Source organism: Ixodes scapularis, unplaced genomic scaffold, assembly GCF_016920785.2.
Source record: "Ixodes scapularis isolate PalLabHiFi unplaced genomic scaffold, ASM1692078v2 PGA_scaffold8__174_contigs__length_109621045, whole genome shotgun sequence".
NCBI classification, from domain to species: domain Eukaryota; kingdom Metazoa; phylum Arthropoda; class Arachnida; order Ixodida; family Ixodidae; genus Ixodes; species Ixodes scapularis.
In genome coordinates this window covers 101405403-101433075 of record NW_024609883.1, presented here as the reverse complement: position 1 = coordinate 101433075, position 27673 = coordinate 101405403, and the positions used below count along the sequence as shown (strand labels likewise).

Below are 27673 nucleotides of genomic sequence, written 5' to 3'. Positions count from 1 at the left end.
GGTAAAATTGATGCGGTGTGACCCCACGTCACGGGAGCTACGGACAAATTCAAGTTCCCCACTAAACTTAGCAAAAATATTTAAGTCATGTGACCCACGCACCAATTCAGTTTCCCCACTAAATTTAGCAGAAAAATTTACGTCAGGTGACCCGTGCGCCAGTTTAATTTCCCCGCTAATTTTGGCGGGAAAACACATCATGACCTTGAAACCTTAAAATCGATGCAACGTCATCGTTACATCGTCGAATAAGCAGCACGCTCATCGTTGTCTAAATGCATCTCGGCGCGCGATCTTCGCGCAATTTTTTCCCGGAACTTTTGCGCCCAACTGCCAGGATCGTGACATCCGACGGCGTGACGTTCGGACACCCGCGACGCCATTTGCGACCATTCAGCGGATCATTTTCGACGCATGGGCAATGTAGGACGCTAAACACACCGGTCGAAGACGCGTGCCCGCTGCTTCCTCCCGAGGTGCCGGGCACAGGGACGCCGCGGAGCTTGTGGACGTCGCGCTGAAGAGCCGCGCCTGTCGGCGAGAAGCACCCCCGTGCGTGCGAGGGGTGCTCCTTGATGCTTGTGAACATCCTTTTTCAGCTCGTGAGCCAGGTGCTGAACAGGGTGACCTCGCGGTGCGGCTGCTTCGACCTGGTGGTGGGCATGGACGTGGCCGGGCTGGAGGCCGTCGACCACTTCCCCATCGTGGCCGCGGTCACCGGGATCCTGGTGGCGCTTTTGCTCAGGGGCTCCGTCGACAGGTGGGCACTCCGGGACGTCGGTAACCTCGAATCGGCACACACCCTAAACCGGACGGCACCGAGAGACTCTAGACACCGTGTAGACGCCTCTAGCGAGCGGGTCTTTTAAGTTGTGGAGCACTAAAGTATAGTAAACATGACCAGTGGGTGTCATGTTTGCCTTAGGGGTCGTAATGCCCACTGGTCACGTAAACGTGACCAGTGGGCGCTATGACCCCTATGGCAAACACGGAAGGTGCCCAGTCAGCCTAATGAAAAAACTTGTGAAATTTCACTATTCCAGGTAGCTTGTACTCTGAACAAAAAATTGGGTTGTGGGGATATTTATACAGCAAGTTGTTGGTCAGCCATTAAAGTTGCAACGAGTCACACGCTGTAGATGAGCAATTTTGCCAGTGCAGTACGACTGCTAGCCTGCGGTCTTTAACTTGCACCACGCAGTAGTGATACACGAACGCACGCCGGTACGATGCTCATCCAGATCGAAACGTGCAGGGGTGCTTGTACTCTGAACCATGCACCTCACTTGGCATTTTCCATCTTTTTTGCTGTACCACATATTCTACAGTCAGAGTTTAAATAAACATCTCTTACATACCCGCGACCATACCTCACTGCCCGTTACTACACGAAGGTGCACGAGAAAGATGTATGTTAGATTGATGCAGGTCACCAAGAGCCAACGGGATCAGTGGGCTCATGAGCCGTAACCGGTTGAAACCAATGCGAAGAGGAAGTCGTCTGCTTCTGTGCAGGCGTTGCGGTGACGTCAGAACGACTCCGAGCTCCGATTGGCTTCGATTGAAAGGATAGCGGGGTAGACTTCAATGCTAGATGCCTCGAGGTCTACACACTATTTTTTTCCAGCGAGCCAACGAAAGCTCGGCGTTTTGATGTCGTCGCAACCTCTGTGCAAAAAGCAGACAAACTTGCACTACGTATTAGACTCGCAGCTGATGACAGCGAGGCATTCATCCCAGTAAACTAGTGCAGAAGCCGGGCCGGCGGTTTTCCTTTTGCAGTCGGGAGAATGCTCTGTCGGTCCTGTTGGCCGAGCCGAGCTTCCAGCAGTCATCCCTGGAGTTCCTCCTGGGCGGTGGAAGCAACGGAGCGGCCTCCTTGGATGCGGAGGACTCCGCCGTTCCCAGCCCTCCGCTCTTCTCCCTGGCAAATTGTGAGCACGCTCGAAAGGACCGTCGCCTTCGACTCGTTGCACGACCGCTTCTCCGGCGTCAGAACTGTCGAGATTAGGAACCAATCGTACGGTGCTCGTGCCCGCAGCAAGAGCTGTCGCTCGACACACTTCAAGCTGTGACCAAACCCACACTTTTGCGAAGCATTGTGAAGGTTTCGGTGCCAGGTTCTCAAGGCACGTCATAAGGGAGCTTTGGAATAACGTACGCAATTTTAGCGCACGCGTTAGTGCACATAAGCGCTAACGCATGCTTGCGTTTGCGCTTGCGCGAGATGCTTGGGCTTTTGCCCAAGCACCTCGCGCTTGCAACGCCACCAAGATACAGTCAAAACTTTTATTTCACAGACGAAATGCTGGAACTTGAGAAAAAACAAGATTTTTGGTTCAGAGTAACATTTTACATTTGTTTAAATATGAGACTACGACGCGAGCAATCGACCGGTCGTGTCCGCATGCGTCGCCTCGGGAAGAGTGTACTGACCTTCGCTGATAAACGTTCACTCGTCACGAGCATTAAGTTGCCGGTGATCGTTGCCCACCTTACTGAGTTTTCCAAACCAACTGCAATGTCGTCCTGTACTGAAAATCGCAGTCGGGAAGATGTTGCCAACATCGCGCTCACACACCGCCAAAGCGGTCGCAGCCATTGTCCTTGGAGCCGCCATTTTTTTAACTGTGCTCGTTTTGGCTTTAGCCAACTTCTCATCACGAATCCTCCTTGGAGAAGTGCAAAGACCCTTTGCATACGTACGCAATTTCCGAGAAATAGCGTGCACTAAAATAGCGCACGCAAAACACAAAACATGGTTAGTGTTTGGCGCATGCGCACTGGCGACGATGCTATTCTTTGCGTACGCGAAGCTTTAGCGTGCGCTATTCTAAAACTTTTTATATATGCTCGCACCTTTGCGATTCAATTGCCTGACACCATGTTTCGAGCTCAGAGGTGCCATGGATTTGTGCCCTCCTGCGATGCTACAGTTCTCCCGAACCAATGAAGATCTCACTTGCCATCTCCAACCTGCCAGGCGCTCGTGCCTGCAGCTTTGAACCTCGAATATGTTACCACCGTGGGAACATTGGAGGCTCGCGATTGACAAAATCTATAGGAAAAACATTCCTGAACTGTGTTCATTAGTACGCACAGGCCATGCAATATACTGCAGGAAATTTGGGGCGTCCACGTCCCTGCTCGGCGAATGACTATTGTAAAATCCTGAGAGATGGCCCAACTAATAGTGATGGGCCGAATCTGCCGAACTTCAGAGTCGGCAAAGTTCAGCACATGCCGAAGTTTTGAAGAAAAGTTTGGCAAACATTCGGCAAACGTCTGTGCACGTGTGTGAATGCAATGGGACCATGGATTGCAAATAGACGCCATGTGGTTACCATCGTATAGTGTAGTACAACCAGTGGTTACGGTGAGGTGTGTAGGCAACACGGTAACCGTGCGTTTGTGAGCCTTTGCGAGTGTTGTTCTCTTCAGTATTTTCTGCCTCAAGAACAGAATAACGACCAGTAATTTTCTCAGTCCACTGCGCAAGTGACAAATGATGCGGTACATTCTGGATGACATGATTTTCATTTTACCTTTCTAGTGATGGATTGAGGCAGTTGAAGCATTGGCCGCCAATTACTTTAAAGCACTTCTCGCAGTTATATAATCCTGTTTATAATTAATCCTGTTTTTGGCTCACAAGTAGTTTGTGCCAAAACAAAATAATATTGCTTTTAGCGTTATTTCACAGTTTTCATGTATCTGCATAAAACTAAACACAGAGCTATCATGCTGGATGTTGCACATCTGACATTCCTAACTCTTTCCATCTTCCTAAATGTCTGTGTGTTGTAACACCAGAAACGGGCATTTTAAAGGTTAAAAATGAGACGTTGCGAATATGGGACGCACACGCTGACGTCAAGTGACTCCGATAAAAAAAGACACGCATATTTACAATAATATTATCTCTTTTGGTAAAGGCTCAGCAACCGTGGCTTAGTCTTTGCGCACGAAACGGTGACTCCCAAGCAAAGGAAAAACGCGGTGTTATTGCCTTTATTTTAACAATATACACACACTTGGAGGCTTCCACTGATGAGGCCTCAAAACCAAAACTCTAGTAGCTTGATTCACAACTATGCCCACTACTACCCAACCTCGCTGTCACGCCACTTCTGCAAGAAGTCACTGTAAAATTGCCAGTAAACACACAAAGATGACACCGATACAATTGTCTTGTAGAATATCACCTTATTTAGTAATACCTGTGTCAACATGCATTGCACGTTGCATTTAAGCTAAGAAAAAAAAAAAGAAGCCTTTTTTCGCCAGAAAAAACTGAATATCAACGTTAAGTCTGGTTACAGTGTATCTTTTCCGAATCTTTAGAAAGGTTTGGCAAAAGTTCCGAATTCCAAGATTCGGCGCCGAATTTGTGATTCGGCAAACGTTCGGCCCATCACTACCACCTAACATCAAGAGCAAATCGGCTGAAAATATGGGGTAAGCTAACTCTCAGGGCACAATCAAGAAAAGTTTAAAAAAGTTGCTATTTTTAGGTTGTGTCCCTTCCAAGCTTGTTATGGTGGCGAGGTGCAACGAAGCAAAGATGACTGTACTTCCCAGTCAGCAACGTTCGCTTACATCCCGCCACAACGAACTAGCCGCATTTACGCCTAGGCCATCATTGATCTCAACACTATTACTAGAAGTGAGCTATCTTTTTCGGTGTTTACAAAAATATATCAAATCGAGCCAAAAATAGGGGTGGGCTATCTTTTGGGGGTGGGGCATCTCTAGGGATTTTACGGCAGGCTGACAACATGTTTAGACCTAAGAAAGTCAGCACCATGGCACAATGTTCCACGTGGTTACATGGGTGTCACAACACAGACAGCTTTTTTGGGGTCTAGACATATTTCCAGCCCCTTCATTTGCCCAGCCGCCTCCGCAGGTTGCAGCTATTGGCTCTCCCAACGGCTTTGCTGGAAAGTAGAGGCACTAGAGTTTTCAGAGTCTAGCTTGAGCTAATTGAAGTTGCAATTCAGATCTTCCTTTTCCAACTTCTTGACTAGCACGCACACATTGGAATATGTGCGGGCCCAGGTGGATGAAATAGACCAGTGCCTCGTCCTGTCTCTCTCCTTCTTGTCCGTGTGTCTTTCGCGCTGTTTTTCAAATGAATTCTTACCAACTCGCCCAACTTTCTATTCTAGTAAGACCTACCTCGTTTTACGCCGTCGCCCTCATTTTCTCCGGTTTCTTTTTTGTTGTTTTTTGTCTCTTTCGCGTTTGCGAGAGCGCAGACTGCGAATGGTGGGCCCGGGTGGACAAATGTCTGTTGTCCGCTCATTTTCTTCGCCTTTTCTTTTTTCCTTCTCTCCCCACGCGTGCGAGAGCAGACGCCGAGGTTAAGGAGGAGGAAGTGGAGCAGGTGCGTCAGCTGGTGCAGCTGGTGCAGGGGCGCCAGGTGCCGGCCACGCCGCTGGACGAGGACCAGCTCTGCACCATCTGCTACGCCCAGGGAAACTCGGTGCGCTTCGTTCCCTGCGGACACCAGTCCTGCCAGTGAGTGCACCGGGCAACAGCCTACGCTCTCTCTCTTTCCATCGGCTGCGAGGAGGCACCGCGACTTGGCCTGAGAGCCCCAAAGTTCACGAAGCTCCTGCACGGTTCTTGTTGCGACACTCGGGCCGATGGCCTCGTGCGCAGAGGGAAAAAAAAGACGTCTGCTTGGAAGCGGGTAAAGCGACATCCACGTTGCCCGGAATGTGTCACCGGCCAGTGCGTTTAGCGTCCTGTCCCACCCGTGCATCGTGGCGTCCCCGAAGCGGCGTCCAACCATAGTTTTTAGCATTCCATTCGACAAGTGGGCTGCAGAGCGAGGTACCGTAGAACAGGCGTCCGTCACATTTGCTTCTCTTTTGGCTTGCCGTCGTGCCGTCTCCAGGATTACTCGATCATGGTGCAAGCAGCCAGAAATTGAGGGGACAAAAATGAAGGTGCCACAAACGTGTGTTTCTGGCACCTTCATTTTTCGGTCAGACATGAGTTCCGAGCACCGTGGCAACGTCTCGCAGAGGCCACATAACTCTGTGGACGCGACGGCCATGCCTCGCATTTCCGCACGTTCGCGGCGTCTCTTCGAACGCGGAACGTTTCGTCATGTGTGCACCGGAGATAACTCGGCTCGGATGCCTGGTCACCTAACATACTATCAGGCAACGAACGGAACGCGAACGGTGGAGCGCGTGGCCTTCAATACGTGTTGTGCAACCTAGAAGCAACTAGGAACCGATAAAAGCTACAGGGTGGAGAGGGGCTACAAGGGCATGCAGATCGGAGTGGGCGTGCACCCTCGCAGCCCTCCTTTTAGATTTATCAGTTCCTAATTGCCTCTAGGTGGCGCAGTGTGTCGTGGGCCACCGTGCTCCTTCGCCATTCGTTCGTACTCGAAACAGTCCCTCGTATTCCCCGTCCCCACAGTCGCAATGTCGAGACAACCGTGGGCACTGTACCTCCTGCCCTTCCCGGCGCGTTCGTTCTTCCGACGGTGGCAGACGACGGCTGCACCGACTCCTCCGACCCGGAGGCTCACGCGTTGTCCTCTCCTTCTGCCTTCCAGGCTCTGCATCATGACCCACCTGGTGAACAACCGGGAGTGCTTCTTCTGCAAAGCGCTCATCGAGAAGCTTGACTCCCAGCGGCCACTACCACCCCACTGACGGCCATCTGCTCGCGCAAGAGTCCCGTCGATTGCATCGTACGTGGTACGAGCGAAGGAATGGCCACCGATGCGACCCGGTGTGTCGGTAGCTGTCGTATTTTGCGCAACCCGTCGGCGGAGGCCGCGGTTCTAATCAATTGTGTGTATATACGGTTTGTTTGGCCCGCGATCTGAGTGCTTGAAATGGCCACTTGCGGCCGTCTTGCGCGAAGAAGGGGAAATGACGATGCAAAGCATAGGTAAAGAAATACGCTGCTGTTTTCTTTAGTGTATGGTCTATGGCGTGGAATGAAATGGCGACAAAATTCAAAATATTTTAACGCCCGCCGTAAATACACACTACGAGCATTCTTCGAGACTTGTCAATATTTAAATGCGAGGGTATAACGCCGCTTATTTATCTTTTGGAGGAAGAAAACTCGCAAACCCGGCGACTTCAAATGGCAGCACTGCTGCGGAGGAAACAAAAAAACTTAGTATTTACTGTGAACCCGGCAATCGAGGAAACAAAACCATTATTTACGAGAAAAGGTACTACCCGAGTTCAGCGAGCGAGGCACCTCAAATGGGCTGTTTATTTTGTATTTCCCGTTTTCCTGGTGCTAGGCACCTCACACGCTAATCTTAAATTTCAGTTCGAGTAACTCTAACCGACGTCCAGCAACAAGCTCGGATGTCGCCGAAGCGCTCGCGTCGGGAGACGTGTCTCGGACAGAAGTGCCGCGGTTTCGTTTGTCCTCAAATCTACTAGCCTCGGCTGTTGCGAAAGCACGAGAACAAACGAACGTAGAAATGGGGCGAAACACACTAAGGTCTCGAACAGCCACTTGCTGAGGTGCGCCGACGTAGAGGGAAAGGGCGCACATGGTCAACGGAGCTAGGTTCAGGGCCTTTGCGTGTTTCGGCCCGTGTCTGCGTTTTCTCAACCTCCAGCTCTCCAAGCGTCGAAGGTCGATTAATTAGGCCGAGCCTCCAAGTGGCTTTTGTTGGAGAGACCTCATGACGTGATGCCGCAATAAAAGAAGTCCCTCTTCGCACCAGTCCCCGATTGTGCATTGAAATGTGGAACAGTGATTGCAGTGGAAGCGGCGCCGCGTATGCAAAGCAGCAAACTCGATGCTTGGCATAGGCGGTAGTGATGGATGGTCGTGGCGCACACATTCCTGCCTAAGGTCACACTTGCACTCCCAAAAATATAATTACTTTCTCTGCACTAACGCGCTAGATTATACTGTCAAGATGCCACCCAAACGTTCTTTCAGTTGCATATTTGCCAAGAAAAACATGCAGTCAAACTAGTGTTGTGCTAATATTCGAATAGTACTCCATTCGATATTCGCTTCGAGAGCAGTTGTAATATTCATGCTTTTCGAAGTGTTCGCAAACTCACGGTCGCAAGTTTGTTTACTGTCTAAAGACCAGAAAGAAACAGTATCTAAAATCAAGAATATACTCACACGTTCGGCAAAATGGTATAAACATTATCGTGGGAACTTTGAAATATATTCATTGTAATTATTTCATCAACTTTTTTAATAACGGGCAAAAGAAACCAAGCAACAAACTCTAGAGACGCCGGAGCCATCTTAGTCAATTTAGTGCCCTGGTTGCCAGCACTCTTTTCTCACCACCGCCACGTCCAGACATAAATTTTAGTCTTGTGCGAACAGTGGATTTTGAGTTCGAAGCGAATTCGAATATCGAATAGTTTTTCCATGCCTTTCACTACCATTGCGTAATGCTTAGACGAAAACCAACTAACTTGTGAAGGTTGTTGCACTTGTTCGTTTATAAGAAAACAACGAATTTGGCATAAAATTAATCCTATAGAGATGGCCTACTATACCCTATATTAAGTGAATATACAAAGTTTGCTATATAAAATATGCATTCTTTAATCTCGAGTTGAAAAATAAATAATTGCACATGTTGAACACAGGTTGTAAGGGCATCTCTGCCTAATATAGTATACTCTTACATAACAGTCAGTTTAATTTTGGAACTTTTACTACAGTGTAGATAAACACATTCAAAAATTTCCATTTATTCCCAAATACAGCCGGCACGCGTGCACCATCCCACTTTGAATGTATGTTTTCTTCTAAGAATGCAATTGCGATATTCATACTTTTCCAAGTGTTTATTGTGGCGGGTTACTCCGTTGAGTCTGCTTCTTACCGAGCAACGATTTAATGCAGAGAAGCAACACCCACGGAGCCCGCTTCCGCAGGTGTTGCTTCTCCGCTATGCACCGGTGCTCGGAAAGAAGCGCACTCAACGGAGCTGACCCATCGCATTCAACACTTCGAAAAGCGCGAATAGTGCAGTTCTTCTCGAAGCAAATATCGAATAGTCTATTATTCGAAATTTCGAATATTTGCACAAGCCTATAAATTTAGAAAAACAGGTTTAGGATAAAAATAAATACCTTTAGAAATTTCTCATAACATGCATAATTGCTCAAACTTTTATTTCCGATAAAACTCATAAACACGGTTTCAAAACATTTATATACTATAATATTTTGAAGGAATATTATATTATTACAGCGACAAGGTGAGTGGATGACATGAAAATTGTCAAAATGACGGCAGCTAAGTCGGTTGGCAAGGTGAACTAGCGACAGCGTGAGAAATCCAGTTTGAAAGTATTTCTGTAAACTTCGCTTTAAAAACGGCCAAGTTTTTTGAACGGCAAGTATTCGATATTCGATTCGAAAATATTTGAGCAAAATCACTATTCGCTTCGAATTCAATTCAAACTCAAAATCCACTATTCGCACAACCCCAAGTCAAACCGAAACCACACGACCGGTGTATCTGTGCAACTATGTATTTAAAGTTTCTTTAAATCAACAGATTTTCAGCGTTTATAAAAATTTCCATCGCCTTTCTTCGACACTATCGTGTCGACCCCGTGGAATAGCACGAGCACCATCAGCACGAGGAAGCGATGTCCTACGCACAACAGATACACCCATATGACATGCTAATGGCTGTGCCTCCACTCATCCTAAATCCAGCAAAGTCTGAGAATCCTAACCTTTGTTTACGATCTCCTTTGGCCTGTCGACAGTGCAAAGAAGAAACCACAATCCCAAAAGCTGGACAATAAGGGGAGTCCCAGAATCATTTTACAGCCTCGTCTTCGCCAGAAAAATAAACTATGCATCCTTGAATGCGGCTGCTCCATTCTAATGTGGCGATAGCAGTCAGAACCAGACGCCAAAGTTTCAGAGCCGTTACCTTATTCAAAATTTGCAAGTGATTTTCTGAAATTTTCCGCCGGAAAATGGCGGCCGACGGAGGTCTTCGAATATGTGGAGCAAAATGGGCGCTAGTTACCGAGAACGGGCCCCATTTTTTCATTAAAATTTTCAGAAAACCATTATAACTGAGCACTCGGCAATGCATAGATTATTTTTGTTACTTTTGCAGTAAAAAAAAATTAGACGTTTACAAATCTTTGTTATGCAAAAACCTCTGTAACGCAGAAAAACTAAATTTGTTCATAGGTGACGTGACAACAAGTCTCATGACATTACTTTCTCCGCTAAATTTAGCGGGGAAACTGAATTGGTGTTCCGGTCAAGTGACATCAATTTTCCCGCTACGTTCAACGCGGTTACACCGACGGCGACACCACAAAACCCAGAAACACGTGCCTAAGAGCCGGGCTTTATTTAGAACAGTGGGCGACTAAATACAGACAATGGAGGCGCTCCGACTCTTGTTATATTTATTGTGGGGTCACTGTGGAAGAAAACGGGGGACAAGAAACTAGTCTACAAGATGATCTCCACTCCCTCCAACTCCTCCTCGGAGGGCAGGGTGAGTCTGCTGGGATCGACAAGGTTTCGGTCAATCTTGGGGAGGCCCAACTTCTCTCGCCTCTCCAACCGCAAGTAGGCCTCCCTCTCCGTCCAGTCCAGGTCCCTGGTATGTATAGAACCGAGCCGAGCTGTAACCACTGCTGGCAGCAATTCTGAACGCGATCGAAGGCCCGTTTCACATTAATTAAAGGCCCGGCCTGTTCATACACTTGGATTTGGCTACGACCTAGTTCTCGCGATTGCTTACGACTAAAGAATGTGCTGGCACGCTATGCCATCTATGAGATGGCCCTGGAACTGCGTTTCATTAGCACAAAGGTTTTGCACTATTTGCGAGATGAAATGTACAGTCTCCTGCAATACGAAAGACGCACTGGGAGCGCAGGCTAAGACGGTGGCTGACGGGGGCGCCACGCGCGCTCCTGGCAGTTCCATTTTACCCCGAGGGAAGGACTCGCTCGGGGCTTGGCTCAGCGGCAGAGAGCAGTTCGTCAGCGTCATGCCACAGCCGTGTCCTAATAATGCAGCAACGGGCCTGAGCCAAGGCGATTGTTCTGACTCTGTTAGAGCGCAATATCAGTGCCATCCTCTGAACGAACTAATGCACCCTCCGACTCATTTTATCTTTTAAATATCGGACTCTGGTATCACTCTTTTTATTCGGCAGCGCCTGTTCCGACATCTTACAGCACAAACATTGATAAAAACAACAGGGATGACTGTGCTTGCTACGAGTCTTCGTGATCATATCTCTGGGCGTGACGCCGATGAAGCACGCACTTCTGCTAAACTGAAACCAAAAAAAAACTGTTGAGTGCATTCGGGCTTGCCAGGCCCGAGTGAGCGTCCTCCCCTCGAGACGGAATGGAATCGCCCTGAGCCTGAGCGGCGCCCCCGCCGTCTCGGCCGCATGCTTCCAGTGGGTCTTTCGCATTGCAAGAGACCGTATGTACTATCTACGAGAAATGGTTGTTCATAACGCCGCCAAGTTTTTTGAGCCAAAAAAGAATGATGCTGCAAGGAAGAAATAGGAAATATACGCAAAAAGTCCCACGGCTACCCGATGGATGGCGCCAGTGTTCTCTCTCGTCGTAGGAGATCACAAGAGAAGGCCGCTTCACACTGGACCGTTTCTTATGTCATGTTATGTTACAAAGAACGCATTCACGGCCCATTCGCACAAAGACGTCTACTTACGTTATGTTACGACGAGCTATGATGGCGAGTTACAGTGGCAACCAAGGACATAAGTCTTGTCAAAATGTAACGTTAGGAGTTAAACTCTGTTCTACCTTTGAAGACTGGTTCACAAAGCACCGTTTTCTTGTGTTGCATCTAAGTCACCGAAACACTTGTCTCGAACGTTGCGTGCCAGGCTATCTCCTCGAATTGGTAGCCACGCTTGATTTGAAGCACAGATGTCCCAGTGGCTCGTACGCAAGCTTACGTAACGTAACGTAAGGAATCGGGTCTGTGTGAACCAGCCTTTGAGGCATTAGTCGTAAGCAGTCGCAATTCTGTCAACCAGCCTCGAGTCGGACTGCGGCAAACTCTACAACGGGATGCAGACATTCGAGCGGCGTCGAAAGTGTGTCGGCGCGGCATTCCTCATCTTCGAGCGCCACGGCATAAACCAATCGTGCAAACTGAATGTGGCATGATCCTGCACTTATTTTTCTGCGCGCGGCGATAGCAGACGTGTAAAGACGACAAGCACCGTGACAATGCACATTTAGCACCACTGGTGCTACGACGTTCAGAGAGGAAGTGACCACATTGGCCTATGGCTGTCGGTGCTGCGACAACCGGCGGATGTCTGCGAGCGCTGCAGGCAAGAAGTAATTTTGCCCTGTAACTTCAAGCTGTCAAGTCTGCATTCGAAGAGCCTCTTGAAACTGCCAGAAAAAACCTCTACTGCATACTGGAGCTAACAAGATACCTGAATAGTGTAGAAATGAGGGCCCCAAGTAACATGGTGTATTTTTGCGACAAACTGCAGCTCTGAAAGTGTGTGTCTCGGTCGCATTTCATCATCGAACAACTGTTTCATCTTGGTAGTATTCTAAAATGAACAGAACTATAAAGCTATAGGCGTAGGCATGCACAGCGGGGGCCGAGCACTCTATGGCCCCCGCTAATGACTCCAGAGGGGCACAAATTAAGTAAAGGTTTCTTTTTGTTGTGTAACACAACAAATATAGAACCCTACTTAATTTGCACCTCTCTAGAGTCACTGGGGTAGGTTATAGCACACTTGCCCCCCCCCCCCTCTGCACACGCCTATGGCTATAGGTCACCAACAATCAAGTTGAGGTGAGAAACATTTTCCTCTCCATAAGTCGCACCCCGCTATAAATGGGTGTTCTCACAAAGAAGAAAAAAAAGGTTAGTATATAAGTTGCATCTTCTGTATAAGTCACACTTATATGTGTATTTTTACAGTCGTAGCGGAACTGCATTGATAAGCCTGCATGTCTGTATCATGAGCGTGATATATACACAAGCGAGAGTCAGTTTCAACATTCTCGTGAATAAATCGAACGTGAAATATAACCGTAGGGAAATGCATATAAATCGCCCCATTGTATAAGACACACCCTATGCACAAGAGAATATGGTAAATTTTTTTAGATGTTAACTGCAGTGGTTAGTTTGTCATGAGTCCTATCCGTCACATGTTTGGAGGCTTGGAGAAAAAAAAAGCGCATGTTAATTGCTTTTCCTAATATCTTTCTTTTTTATATATGTAATTATCTGTGCAACTTGATTCTAAGTTTCCATACGACAATTGATATTGTGGTCATATGAATGTGGTAGAAAGTTCAGGGCTGTAAGGAGAGCTGTAAAGCTAGTTAGTGTCTTCAACGTCAAGCTTCCATAGAAAAATTTCACGGGGCCATTGTGGACTGTACATTGTTGTATTACAGGTAACCGAATAACCACTGTGTCAGGGTCTCTCAAATTAACCTGACCACTGTGTCAGGTTCTCTCATTTATGCTCATATGAGGGCGAACTGCTCGCGCACGTCAAGTCGGCGACAGAAACACGTGTCACAAAACAATTCTGCAAGACTCGAAAACAATGCTGCTACACAAGAAGTCCCGAAACAGATCAGCTTGAGGTCCACAACACCGGTAACTCACCGAAAGTCCGGGATGTACATCATGATGAAGCCAAGGCCCAACATAAATGTGACCCCGAAAAACATGACCAAGTGGTGGTAATCCCTGTCCATGGTGTAATCGGTTTCCGAGTAGCCATAGGACATCCAGTACTGCAAGAAAAGCAGACGAAAACGTGTAAACGCTTCCGAAACCAATCTGCGTGCGGTTTGACCTTCTCGAAGAGCGCCTCACCCGCGGCTTCGTGTCGGCAAAATCCGCGGCGGTGACGGGCGGCTTCGATACTCCGGTATCGGAGATAGTCGTCGAAGGAACCTCCTTGTTCTTCTTGGTCGTTGATATGTTAACGCAACTTAACCGCAAGGACTTGTTCAGGTTGAAAGCTCGGTACAGAGCCGATCTCCGCAAGAACACCGCCATGTTTCTCGCTTATCACTGTCCCGCAGAAACGTAAATCGCGTAAATCAAATAGACAAAAACGCAATCGTGTTTACAGAGACTGTAGAAACGAAACTTATGATTGACTAAACCATGAACGAATGTAATAATTTTAAAGTTATCATACAGCGTTTTATTTGCAACCTCAGTCCGTCACTGCGCCTCACAAATATTCTCTGCTATCCTGGTTTGTTTAGGTTACAAAATGGCGACGAGTCGTCTGCTAAATTACTGCTAGTCCATTTTAGCTTCTACGGAGGTAACATATCTCATGAAATCTGTCCGCACCACGTAAGGCTCCTGCTCAAGGTCACAAAATTGTAAGCACCAACCAAAAGCCGCGCAAATTTCTTCGAAAACCCATCTTGAAAGTTGAAATGTCGAATTCCGTATCGACTGCGCATGTCTGCAAATGACAGCTCGATCCTCGTAAACACGACAGGAACGTCGTTAAACTCGGCAGAAAATAATAGAAATTCTTGAGAAACTGCGCAGCAACATCAGTCATGTCTTGAGCCCGTCTCGCTCTCCCTAAATCGTCTTTAAATCTGGCGTGATCGTTGTACTCAAAATAAGCAGACAACCAAGCTTCCTATGTCAGACTCGCGTTTGGTTCTTCAGATGCAAGGCCACTGATACGGCGCAACGAAGTCCCATGCTGGTCCAGCGGCAGAACAACTCGACAGAGCCGCTAGAGTCCGTGAACAACGTCACGACACAGGAGGTTCCCATCCACCTAGACTCGGGCTGGAACTCTACCAGCCTGGCCTATGTCTTTGTGCCACTGGGACTGGTCGTCTGCTTGGGGCTCGCGGCAGCTCTGGTATGCAAAAAGTCTTTCATGTAGTGGATCCAGCCACAGGTTACTTGTGAAAAGCTTGAAAAGGTGTGGTTACTTAACCGCGTCTCTTTCCTTGTTTGATTGCACCACCAGGTCGTTTTCCTGGTCAGGAAAAGCAGGTATGCGTCTCGGAAGTCTGTAATTACGCAGCGTCTGCTATTTTTCAGAAATATGGCCGCCGGAAACTAAATTCGAGCTCTAATTGGAAGAATCGAATCCGAGTCCAGCAATAGCACTTGTCGCCCCGTCCTCCTCTGCCATTTTGATTGGCCATGCTATGAAAAAAAGAAAAAAAGAGGAAAGGCGATAAGATTTTTTTGCCTTCCATTGCCATTCTGATTGGCTTAACTTTGGGAAGAAAATAAAAGACATGTTTCAGGTGGCCATACTGCTTGCACGCTTAGTCAGCACATTTGAGGGTTGTGGGCCAAAGTGAACGACAGTGGTTTGTTTCAGGCTGGACCGGCTAAGGCACCACCTGATGCCGTTCTACAGCTTCGACCCGCAGGATGAAGGAGAGGACTGGGAGGCAGAACTCCTGGAAGAGGGGCTCACCCATAGACCAAACCCTGCAAACAAGGTTGGGTCATCTTCGTTTACTTCATTTCCATACTACAATTGTGCCATCACTCGAGATTGGGGGCTTGCAGTTATGTCACGGTTGCGGACATGGTTGCAAGGCTCTGTCCATAGAAGAGGCACAGTAATGAATGAACTACTTCCTGGTGCAGTGTGCATTGCACATAAATGAAGTTGCGAAAAGGGGTCTTGTGTGTTCGGCACCTGCATACGATATATACTCTTAACTGCGGTTTCACTGATCAAGGTGCTTGACTTTCCCCAAATCAGTCTTGTGGACGGGAATCAAAGATGTGTCGACATTCAAAGAAATTAAACGTAAGAGCAGCTGTGGGCTTTGTGTTCCTCATTCTGAAATGTGTTACGATTGAAGTTAAACTAATTAGCCACTCATGACATGGTTTTCAGACTTTGATAATCCCGGTATCTAGCCTCGACAGAAAACCGATTTCGTTTTTATTCCAAGAAGTGAACCAGATTAGATTGCAGTGCCCCCAAACTTTATTGTAAATCACTTTGTCCCAAGACATTCGGCGATAACAAGTGCTGTGTTTCTTAAGAAAAATATGTCGATGTAAGCTTGACAGCTATCGTCCCCAAAAATTGGCACACTTCTTGCATTTTGAAGCCTCTTTCTCCTCTCCACATGCAGTATTGTGAGTGCTTCTGCTGACACAATATCTCCACAACGCCTTCCTGCAAGATCGTTCCTCACAAATATAACCAGACGAGAACGCTGTGTTCTTGTCTGGTTGTGGTATTGTTTCATAAGCATTTGTTCTTGTAGATCTTTCAGAGCACTGTGTGAAAGACTTTATGGAGGAAGTCTTTCACACAATGCTGCAAGCCACCATCCAATGTTACTGCACGCCACCTAAGCTGCATTGCACCATCTTGCTTCATTTGCAGAACCCGGAATTCCACGAGCCTCCCAAGCTCGCATTCCGTTCGGTGCTCTGAAGAAGTCCCACCTCCCAACCACGAGACGCGATTATATTTATTAACCTCCGAATCTCACCAGACCAGTTGAATGTTTATTCTGCCCGGCGTCACGCCGGCAGAGGTGTACAATGCCCTAGCAGTCATCCTCTCTAGTCTCCATGGATATGCCGTAGCAGCAGACGAACTCTGCGGGTAGGTTTCATCTCGCCACGCCTACTGCAATACTCAAGATAAGCTGGTACTACCACTAACCCCTACAAGGCCACAAAGACTTAATAAAGATGCGAACTACCAGCTGGATTCTGCCTGCCATTTTTCTTCGTCGTGAACATGCATTGGAGACAACACCACATTTCCTCTTAAGAATTTCTACCAATGGGGTAGCTGAGAAAAAAAAAAGGAATTCTTTGGGAACAAACTGCCAGCCACAGGGAACGTCAGAGGTTGCAAAAAACATGCTAATTAGCTAAATAATTAACACAATTTGTACTATTTTCCTAATTAGTGAAAACAAACAAGTGGCGACGCGAAAACGTAAATGACAGAAATATCATCCGCGTTTTCGCAACGCAAGCCTTGTGCCTGCTGCAAGGGCAGAAACTTTAGCGCATTCCCGCACTTCACACTAGCCACAAGCCTCCCTAAACTTGACTGATCTAAACTCGACAAATCTAATTAGTAGGCTTTACTTATTTATTCAGCTAATTATTATGTTTTTCGCTATCCCTGGCATCTGCCGTGGCTGGCAGTTTGTTCCCGAAAAGTTCCTCTTTTTTTTCTCAACCATCCTATGTGGTGACCAAGTCTGCCCTTGCACAGGAGTTGCAGTGACAACAGAACGACACTGAGCTCTCGATGGCTTTAATTGAAAGGACCTCGATGCCAGATGCCTCAAGGTCTACCCACTATTGTTTTTCAATCAGCTAATAAGAGCTTGGCGTTCTGACAACCCCTGTGCAAGAAGCAAACGAACTTTCGCTCCGCAAAGGTAGGAATTTTTTAAAGTCTTTGATGCTATGCTGTGCACTAAAAGTGTAAACTATACAAAGATTTTGTTTTTCTTCATTGTTGTTCTCGAGGTCGCATTGTTCACCCTGGGCATCAGTTGGAAAGAAATGCCGAGACTTTCGGTGCGTTACTTGCAGCCTTGATGCTGCCTAGGGCGACGGGCAAGGCAGCTGCTCCCAAGCGGATCAAGCTTGTCCTCGACACAAACACCAACCGCTTGCAATTGCTAATTCATTACTACAGGCAAATAACTTATTGCAGACTTGCTGAAATGAAAATCACTTCTGAAGTGCTCATTTTCGTTTCTTTTAAAACAATATAAATTATATAGACGAAGGAATAGCCATTGGTGGATCCTTAGGGAATGTGTGAGCATAACCCTAGGGAAATGCCGCACACGTCCCCCATTGGGAAACGCTGACCTCTACTTTTCTGTTTTGGCTTCGTTACGTGGTCAGTGTCGGAGTTTCCAAAGGTCATGCCAACGCATTCCCTAACAATCTGACAAACCTTCCTTAATTTTTTTGCCAGCTACCTAGACCAATGCTAGTACTTGGTTCACAGGTCAGCATGGAGATTTTGTAGCACAAACCATTACGATCCTCCTCTCTATGCGGCACACACCCCTTTCCACCGTTTTGTCCACAGACAGAAGCCGTCAGCGTTTCCCTGGCATAGGAAAAATGGTAACGCATTAATAAGAACTATGAAAGTAAGATGCCTTTATATACACATTGTTTAATTTGGTCAGCATGGAGTGGCAGGGAACTTAGCAGGAGCAAGAGAGGGACGATGGAAGCTCGTCCGACAAAGCCCTCCATCGTTTCCACTACATGCCGTCAGCCGTGGTGCTGCATTTTGGGTTTTTATCGGAGCTAGACACTGACCTCTGGAGCTAACAGTATTGAAAAATACAGCGATTGCAATACAAATGTTGGCTAAGTTTTGCGTAAATGCCTCGGGATTTGGTACGGTCACGCGTCTAGTGATCAACATTGTACATGGCGGCAGCCGTGTACCAGTTTATCGCGGTAAGCCCCTTTACCTCGTTGGAACTGTCTAAGGAAAAAAACTTTCCCAGTCGGAATTTGCACCTGCAGGCTATGGTCCGGAAAACATTGCACATAATGGGTGCACAATGGAGGGAAAATGTTTGGGGGGTTAGAACCACTGTTATTTGGAGCTCCACGACGCATTTTTGCATTATTCTGACTTGCATTTCTGCCATCTGAATTGAATGTGTATTGTTCGCACATTTAGAACAGCGAAGTTGCAAAGCACGGAGTGGGCGTTCCCAAACACTATGCGGCAATAAAAAAAAAATGTATAATCTATTGAACGGAATGCAACAGAACTATTCAAAACTGTATCTTTAGGCGGTGCATTTATTATATTCCAACTTTGTAAGTGTAGGTCGCCGATCTCTACACTAGGGGGCATGGATGGCGCATAATTGCTCTCCGAATCAGGCGTAAGTGAGGCTACTGGGGTGTCTGTTGGGCTTTCTAGTGCACTCAATCAACGTCTTGGCCCAAGCTTTTTTTTGTCCGAGTGGGTTTTAATTGCCCCGTTTTTAATAAAATTCCGAGAATAAGCCATTTGGATGTTGGACGTATGCGCGTTTGATCAACTAGAATCTCAAATTGAATGGCTTTCCAGGAGATTCCATATAGAGGCATGCTCTCAAAATGACGCAAAATCAACATCTTGTTGACCCCAAGATGGGGAACAATAAGAAACGGACGAAGACAACAAAATCTCAAATGCTGCATTTGAGATTTTGTTGCCTTCGTCCGTTTCTTATTGTTCCCCGTCTCAGGGTCTACAAGATCTTGATTCATTACCATGCTCGCCTGCACTCCACCACTGCTTAAAAAATCAAGTGCTCTGAACGCCATTCTAACGAGCACTCGGAAGAGTTAAAAAGCCTCTCAAGCACTTAATTCTGCGACAAGCCACTTATTGGAGACTCCAGCGAAATTGACGCCGCGTAGGGGCAACGCTGAGAAGCTTAGGAGTGGAGGTCGCTTCGACTCTGTCGTCTGCAATCGCTGCTTGGTTCTCGTAGGCAGCATAAAAACAAACATTGTTCCCAGTAATTATTTTTATGCTTCCGCTGTCATTCCTGTGCACTGACTAGGTTTCTACCGTCGAAAAATCACTTTGCTTTCATTTGTAACACCGATTTTATGCTGTAGTGCAAGACATTTATGGTGGTCTGCATGGTAAACGACGAAAACGAGCTCCTTTCGTCTGCCATTTTGCCTGACCAACGCACCCCATATAGTTCGCTGCAGTCGCAAATATCCGATGGCTCGTTTGCTCAATGTGCCACCCAGGGGCGGATTTAGAGGGGGGGTCCGGATGTCCTGACCCCCCTCTTGATTTCTGCGTGTGCAAAATTTAGGGCGTGAAACAATGGAGGGGGGTTCCTAAACAAATGGTACGCTGACCAAAACCTGACCCCCCCTCAGAAGCCCCTGGTGCCAACCAGCCCCCTAGAGGAGATCAGTGGTGTTAAATTTGTGGGGAAAAGAATGGGGAACAGAAACCGTGGTCCCTCCCATGCCAAAGTAGTAAAATGAAAACAAAACCATACTGAGTAACACTGCAGTGTCTCGTTTACACTGCTACTCAGATGGCACCAAGAACTTTATAGTTCTTGGTGCCATCTTCTGTGAGATGAACATGCGACAGCAGATTTAGTGGATCCAAGCGTGTGGGGTACCATTTGCTAGGAGCAGCGCGAATTAGACGGCTTTTCATGTGCCCAGAAGTAACATGGTTTGACAGTTTGCTGCATTTTAAATGCAACAGCGCTTCTTTGGGCAGGATCCCCATGAAAACTTTGATCTGCAACACAAAGCACATGTGCATGCACAAGAGCGAGGAGTGAATAGATGAACAAATCTTCAAATGTCCCCCAAGGAGAGTCGAACCAGATATTTTTAGCCCAATGCTCAACCGCTGTGCTCGAGAGGAGACATAGGAAGTATGCACTGGACACCACATTTGAGGGAAACATTTAGATTGCATGCTCGGGACGAGCCCCGCTGCAGTCTTGGTGGTGTGGAATACACGTTGCAAAGGAACTGGAAGCTTGCCATCAGAACATGCCACAGACGAGACTTATTTACTTGCTATAGGATTAGTCGCAACATAACCAGTAAAAGACTAAGCAACGCTATTGCATTTTGACAGCCTGTCGCGAAGCTCTGCACAAACAGGCATTTTTTTTTGTGCCAGAAACGTTTATGAAATTAGTTTCAGGGCTACTGCAATGAAATTCTAGCATCCATTTTATTAGCTAATTGTTAACTTACGTTTGCCAGATTGCACATCTTAACGCTGACAAGCAAGGAGGATTGAAGGGTAGGAGTTGTTGCGAACCAAAGGGCCAATCAAACAGCATAAAAAGGGCAACGTCATTGCGTGCTCTCTGCACTTGATAGGACTAGCCGGCGGAGGAGCACGCACAGAGAGAGACGGTGAATATGGGCTGGTCCTATCAGCTGCAGAGCACGCCACGACGCTGTGCCTCTTTCGCCGTTTGATTGGCCTTTCGGCTCATAACATCGGCTGTGCTCGGACCTAAGCTGAAACGAAGTATAGCCTTCGACCTATTAACCCTTTCGGCCCTGAATTTTTTATTTTGAGTGCAGATTTTTGTTAGTCTGTTTTATTATGTTTTTATGGGTCGAATAATACCCACCCAAAATTTGAGCCTTGTAGTCGATCTAATAACCGAGTTAGCGATATGGCGTCAAAACAGGACATCAGGACTCAAGGGTTGTAAAATGAAAGTTGTCGGCGCTTTATTTACAAAGTACGCAGGAGAGCTAACGAGGCAGAAATTGTCTTAGTTCCGCAGGTGAAACGCCTTAAAGCAGTTTCTGGACTTGGTCAAGCACAAGTGAACGTTGCATTTGTCACACATGACTCGAGTTTTCCCAGTGCAGCGCTCCATCTTGCATCGTTGCTCCCTTGAGTCTTCGTGAACAGGCCAATGACCCATTTGATCGAACCTGACATCTTGAACAGGCCTGTTTTCTGCGAACCTCAGTTGCTTGGAAGGCTGCAGAGGAGAATCCGAGGGCCTCCCTCTCTTCCGCGACACAGGTTTGCTCTCAGCTGCTGAAAGTGCCTCAATGACACCTAAGGTAAAGTCAAGTAGGTCGAGCTGTTTAGTGGGCAAGATAAGCTGCCTGTCAGCGTCTTTCCTGTACTCGAGCCAGGCGTTCACAACTGCCAGGTTCATGAAATGAAATATCATCCTGAGTGTCCACTTCCTCGACCGGATGGTCGTGCGATAAAGAGCTACAAGAAAATCCACTTTGTCGACGCCACCCACGCTGCGGTTGTATGCACCGACTACAGCTGGTCGTTTGATGTCGAGAAAACACTTGTCTGCTTTGCTCCACCGGCGAGCGGTGTCTTCGTTCTCCACAGCAACAAAGTTGGATGCCAAGGTCACCACCCTGTTGTCCATCCACCTCGTCACGACCACCTGTCCATCCCCACTCACGAGGCAATCAGATGAGCCACGTCCTTTCTTCTTGAGGTCCTTTTCGCTCATCAAGGGACATTTTTCACATCGGTTGGACCTTACTGTTCCGGCAGCAAATATTTTCTTCTTCAGCATTTCACGAAGCAAAGGCACAGACGTAAAATAGTTGTCAAAGAACAGCTTATGTCCCAAACCAGATGGAATGCGCTGAGCCAGTTGCAGAACTATTGCACCTGTGATACCAAAGTTGCACTTTAGGTCCTCAGCTAAGCTAGTTGTCGATCCTTGGTATGGAAGGAAGTCGTAGATAAGGCCAGATTCGCCACAAAGCATAAATATTTTCACGCCCCATGGGTTTGGCTTTCCCCTGATATATTGTTTGATGTCAAGACGGCCTTTGAATGGCACAATCTGCTCATCAAGGGAAAGGCGCTCCTCTACATCGAGCTCATTGCACCGTTTTTGAAAAGCATCCATTAGCGGCCTAACCTTCCAAAGGCGGTCAGTCGTGCTGGGGTTATTGACATCAACGATGTGCAGGTTGTTCCGCAGCTTCTCAAAGCGGTTGCGTGACAGTCCAGTTGACGCTACAAGAGCCGATTTCATGCTTGGCCTCCAGTACAGCCTCAACCTCGGATAGCGCAGAACACCCATGGTGAGGTGAAGTGCTACAAGACGCCTCATTTCTTCTTCATCGGTTTTGACTGAGCTTCCCTCCTGTAGCCCCGAGTACTGGTTTGTTTTATCCACGAGTTCAAGGAACACACTTTTTGGAACATAACGTCTAAAATATTGATACGGGGACGGTATTTCCTCTTCCAATTCGGGCACTTCATGGAAGCCTCCTTGAAATGTTGAGTCTGGTTTCTGGAATGGTCTCCTTTTCCATCCACCGGATGTTCCGAGTCCGCACTCATCATCAGAGCTCTCGCTCTCACTGTCCGGTTGTGCTGGATCGGTCCCATGAAGCTCGACAGCATCGCCTTCTTCATCGCATTCGCCCTCTACATCGGACAAATTTCCATTATCAAGGTCCTCAAAAAGCGCGTCTGTGGCTGCTTGGAGCCGCTGGTGCGAGTAAAACAACGGCGTTGGTATGGGCGCACCTGCGAGAAAAAAGAAACAGCTAACCAGAAACTCCGCGCCCGTCGTGAACTTAGTGGCAGCCATCTGCAACCACTGAGCCCTGATGGCGTCAAAATCGCACATGGTGAAAAAAAGGCACTAGGAAAAAACTACGCGCAACATCACACCAGTTCAAGCGCTGGTACGCTCAGGTAAACATGAAAAGTGCTATATATAAATTGGAACGCATCTATTCTAGGATTTATTTAGTTATAATAAATAAAAAAACAAGCTCACCTGGCGCGCGGCTCGCCATGCTTTCGATGGAGATTCTTTTTCTTTCTTGCCGCCAGCGCGATATCATCACGTGAGTACTGATGTCGATGGCAGGAGGCATTCCTAAAGACTGGCTCGGGAAAAAAATTGACAGTTCTGGTTTCGTTTTTAAAGTGCCAGGACGAATTTTAACTTGTGGCGTCAATTGACACCGCTAGGGCCGAAAGGGTTAAAACCTACCGGACGGAGCACGCGCAAGCCTGCAAGGAATCCTTCTACAATCAACCATCCATCTCACACGACATGTCACATGCACCAATCGCCAGAGACCTACGGTCACGTTGGCCACAAACTTTTTATGACTAGGCTTCACCAATATTGCAACGTGTCCCCTCCTATTACTTCTAACCTCCTTGCTGACAAGAATCTTCTCACCAATCTTCACATTAGGCTTAGGTAGACTTCAGGCAACAATTCTCGCTAGACCACCATACATTCCACTGTGCAAATTGCATCCTGGGAACCCGTAGGACAGCAGACTGCATGTGGATTTCCGCAACAAAGGCACTAGTTTTGGAACAAGTCCATTACCTTTGGATCCAAGTTGTGCCGCTCTCACGGAGCTTTCTACAATGCAGCTTATATATGCAGGCCAAAAACCATATTTATCTTCTCACAAATGCATAATGATGCATACAAGCTATGCCAGTATGCAACCGCACAAGGACAGGAGGCAGACGACCCCATCGTCGAAAGACAGATCATTTTATTTGGTTGGAAACGGAGCACAATGGTACAGAGGGGACACACATGGGGGAGCAAATGCCGTGGAGCAGTGATATACGATGCTGGCTAAAACTTAAGATGAACCAACACGAGGGAGTGGAAACAGAAGAACGTGATGAGCCTTGCAATGATTCGGCGTGTTGACGTCAACTGCAAGGAGAAAACCAAACTGCACGATCAGACCCCCTAAACCACAGCCACCTGGATGGCACAACGGACCCTTAACAAAAGCGATGCAATCTATACTCTATTTCCCCTTATGATATACCGCAGGAAAGGCTACGAGCGCCAGCTCCTTGCTCGTGCTACGAGCTCGCACTTCTAGCCTTCGCTGCGGTACAACGTAAGGTGAGACAGTGTAGTAGGTGCGTTTGGGCACGTGCCCTGAGCAGGCATTGAACACAAGGGCTACGTCAACATTCGGCGAGGACTGATCCAACCACAAACCGTACCCAAGAAATAGCAAACACCAGAGTTGCTTGATGGGGCTTAAAAAAAATGGATTCCAAGTGTAACAGACGACAACAAACAGCTAAACTGAAAAGCAGAGGGGCCAGAGTGCATCTGCTGAACCAGCCAAATGGACAAGATGGCTTCCACAAAAGTTTAGCTGCTCTGCTGGAAGGGCAGCGGAAGTATTGCAAAATGAGCAGACAGAACTGTCACCTCTGCGTCGCAAAATGCGAGGCAAATGAAAGACTCTCCAAATGAAAGAGCAGAATACATTGTTTCTGTTTGTTTGAGCAAGAGAATCACCTCCATCTACATAGAGCCGCACCCATGAGAAGGCCCAGGGAACTAAAAAGCATGCCACAAGACAGACACAGCGTCACCGAGGATGGCAGAAGAGGAAAAACCCACCTACGAAAACTCCAGCGAGTAATGAGGACAAACCGCTAGAACCACTCAGTCGGACTGGTCTCCTCCGGCGTCATCGGACCCAGAGTCCTTGTCGGCCTCCGCCTTTCGGGGGCGTCCACGTCCGGGGGACTTCTTGGGGCTGGTGGCGGCAGCCTTGGCAGCAGCCTGTGTCAGGCATTTGCAAGAACCTCGTGTTAAGATGACCAATACCATGCCCATTCATATAACTGACTGCCGGTAAATTAAAAACAGCTGGAAAAAAAAAAAAAAAGAAAAAGAAAGGCAAAGATTTGCATTTTGTGTTTCCCCATATCTGAGCCCTCGACAGCCTTTCGATTTGTGGCAAGACAGCTGTTAGCATACACTAACTTGCGTCTGCCACCGATTAGGTTAGGGCAACCAGAAAGCACATTGTGCACATTCCCGTAACCAAGGACTAGTAACAATGAAAAACAGCTGTGTGCTATTAAGTTGCAAGGATAAAGGCGCGTTCACACTCTTGCAACCGAGTACGACCGAGAAAGACTTCTTGGGACCGGATGCACTGAGTGGAGCTGGTCCTAAGAGATCGCAAGAGGCTTAAAAACCGGTTTGGTCTCTCTCGGTTGCAAGAGTGTGAACGGGCCTTAAGGTGAATGTGACAAGGATGAAGAGGACGGAAGATCTCATGTCTGGCCCGCATCCTTGCAACTTTTTTTTTCCCCAAAACAGCTTCTCTGCCAAGTCACAAAACAGTTTGTCTATTAATGAAAAAAAAAAAAAGACCTGCAAACTGAGGTAATTGCTGAACTGGACAAAAACAAAAAAACACTCACCCTCTTTGCCTTTTTGCTGCTGCCCTTGGGGCGACCACGCCCCCTCTTTGCTTTCGGCTCGTCGTTGGAGGATTCCTGTCACAAACAAACAAAAGATTACTTCACAACGTCGAAAGCAGGACAACAATTGAGCCAAACGCCGACCAACGAAAATAAACATCTTATATTATTTTCTTATACCTTAATATAGTCGTGTGCGAGCAGTCTAAAAACAAAATGAAACCCTTGGCAGCGAGGGTCGTCACGAGACCGCGATTAGGCCTAGCGAAATTAATCTTCCCGCCATGAAATGGGCCGCCATTTTGATCGCGCCACCTGCCAGGCGGATGGATACTTCAAGGCGGTGGACAAATATCACCGATATCAAAGTCTGCGAATTGCTTTCTTTTTCGATTTGCTTTTTTTTAGTAAAGAGTTGGTTTTGTAAACCCGTAATGTCAACCAGTTGGGTTGAGCAGATGGCGCAAGACAAAGGCTTTTGTTCCCTCGTTGGCAGCCCTGTTCAAGTTACATTTACGAAAATCTAATAACAAACCAAAGGGCCAACGCAGAGTAAAATACCAAGCGAAGACACGATCCGCCTTCTCTTCTATTCGTTTTCCACCACCAGGTAGCCAAAAAGGATGAAAGAAAATTTCGCGAGGTAACAATGGACAATAAATACAAGATGAGCCCTCCCCTCGATCTGCGAGCCAATGAGCGCGCAGCATATCGATTACGTTTCGCCGCCAAAGTGAAAATCCAATATGGCGCGCGTAACAAATGCAATATAGGGGCAAAACTATGCAAAATATCGACGCCCGACATTGCAGCGTCATTGGGAACGTCGAAAAAGCAAGCATGTCGGCACTTAAACGTGGAGCATTAGTGCAATGCAAGCGACGAAAAAACAAAACGAAGTTCACCTCCTTGGCGCGCTTTTCGCCAGTCTCGGACTTCTTCGGCCTGCCGCGCTTCTTATCAGCTCCGTCGTCAGCCATTTCTGAAAATCTGCAAAAATCGCGCCGATTTAATCAACGCCGACCAGCCAAACACCGGGAAAATCGGGCGCTCCCTAGACGGAGTGCCGACGCGGACAAAAAATATTTGCGGCTGCCACCATTGACGTCCGGCCTCCCCAGTGAGCCGAGAGGCCAACTCGGTCGATTTTTAGCGACTCGCGAGAATTTTTTCCCGAAACCGTGCAGGCCGTGAAGACGGTTCACACATTGGACCAATTTTACGAGCAATAAACGTTAGCCGCCGTCAACGGTAAAGCCGAGAAATAAATTTGTTCTTTGGCGACCGCTCATGGCGGCTGAAAAATACGTCGCGCAAATTTAGGCTTAGGTACCCGGCAAGCCGGTAGCGCCGCTCCACAAACTGCGCGCGATCTCGGACCGCCAATTTTAGGAGATGCGTCGCAAAATTAAGGTAATTTTTCCACCTTTGCGATATTAAATCCAAAATCCCCGACTCGAGATAAGATTCGAGAGATGTCTACTGACGCGAATGTGCAGAGAGACGTCTCTTACGTGCACGAAGCCCCGATGCCAAGGATCAACTGAAGGGATGCTGCGCTTGCCTTCACAAAGTAAATGAAGGAGAGGGGAAGGCGAGCAGAAAACCGCGCTTCTGTCCAACGGTCACCAGAGGTTTTTTAGGAGTCAGAAAAGGCCGGAATTATTTTATTAATTTTTCGCATTTTTAAATAAGCCCGGAAAAAAATAGTAGGTGCTTCGGCGAAGCCGGGAAAATCTGAGGCGTCGTTAAAAACGTTCCGGCGGCGCCTGCACTCCCCTTGTGTTGTTGACGAGAGTATTGCCAAGTTTACTTCTGCTTTGTATTTTTATGCTTCTTATCTTTTGTTTGGAAACAGTTCGTTGTGGGTGAATGAACCTGTACTGTGATGCAGTACTCGCACTTGCACTGGAAAAAC

At 47.4% G+C, this 27673-nt stretch overlaps 4 protein-coding genes and 1 non-coding gene across 7 annotated transcripts in view; 2 read left to right on the top strand and 3 right to left on the bottom strand.

The window, feature by feature from the left end:
* LOC8028743 (E3 ubiquitin-protein ligase RNF123) overlaps positions 1-7725 on the top strand; it is a 39484-nt gene extending 31759 nt beyond the window's left edge. For all 3 annotated transcript variants that reach the window (XM_040206757.3, XM_029967000.4, XM_029966999.3), the window contains 4 exons: positions 600-760; positions 1783-1934; positions 5358-5523; positions 6581-7725. In XM_040206757.3, coding sequence (XP_040062691.1) covers positions 600-760; positions 1783-1934; positions 5358-5523; positions 6581-6680 — 579 coding nt within the window. In that variant the 3' untranslated portion in view covers positions 6681-7725. The remainder of the gene's footprint in view (positions 1-599; positions 761-1782; positions 1935-5357; positions 5524-6580) is intronic.
* Positions 7726-10403: 2678 nt separating this feature from the next.
* Positions 10404-14121, bottom strand: LOC8028742 (NADH dehydrogenase [ubiquinone] 1 beta subcomplex subunit 11, mitochondrial). The gene is made up of 3 exons (XM_002401400.4): positions 13872-14121; positions 13659-13789; positions 10404-10617 (listed from the first exon to the last, which is right to left on the bottom strand). The coding sequence occupies exons 1-3, from the start codon at positions 14055-14057 to the stop codon at positions 10467-10469; spliced, it is 468 nt and encodes a 155-aa protein (XP_002401444.1). The 5' UTR covers positions 14058-14121; the 3' UTR covers positions 10404-10466.
* A 146-nt stretch (positions 14122-14267) lies between these two features.
* LOC8028741 (small integral membrane protein 29) lies at positions 14268-16731 on the top strand. Its single transcript, XM_029966986.3, has 5 exons — positions 14268-14395; positions 14697-14898; positions 15010-15035; positions 15373-15496; positions 16405-16731. The coding sequence occupies exons 2-5, from the start codon at positions 14731-14733 to the stop codon at positions 16453-16455; spliced, it is 369 nt and encodes a 122-aa protein (XP_029822846.1). The 5' UTR covers positions 14268-14395; positions 14697-14730; the 3' UTR covers positions 16456-16731.
* A 4505-nt stretch (positions 16732-21236) lies between these two features.
* Positions 21237-23386, bottom strand: LOC115315166 (piggyBac transposable element-derived protein 2-like). The gene is made up of 2 exons (XM_040206766.3): positions 23315-23386; positions 21237-23058 (listed from the first exon to the last, which is right to left on the bottom strand). The coding sequence occupies exons 1-2, from the start codon at positions 23379-23381 to the stop codon at positions 21305-21307; spliced, it is 1821 nt and encodes a 606-aa protein (XP_040062700.3). The 5' UTR covers positions 23382-23386; the 3' UTR covers positions 21237-21304.
* Positions 23387-24039: 653 nt separating this feature from the next.
* Positions 24040-27276, bottom strand: LOC115308880. Its single transcript, XR_005714901.3, has 5 exons — positions 27243-27276; positions 26661-26745; positions 25756-25830; positions 24941-25105; positions 24040-24229 (listed from the first exon to the last, which is right to left on the bottom strand). It is a non-coding gene; the product is annotated as an uncharacterized LOC115308880 (transcript).
* Positions 27277-27673: the final 397 nt, after the last annotated feature.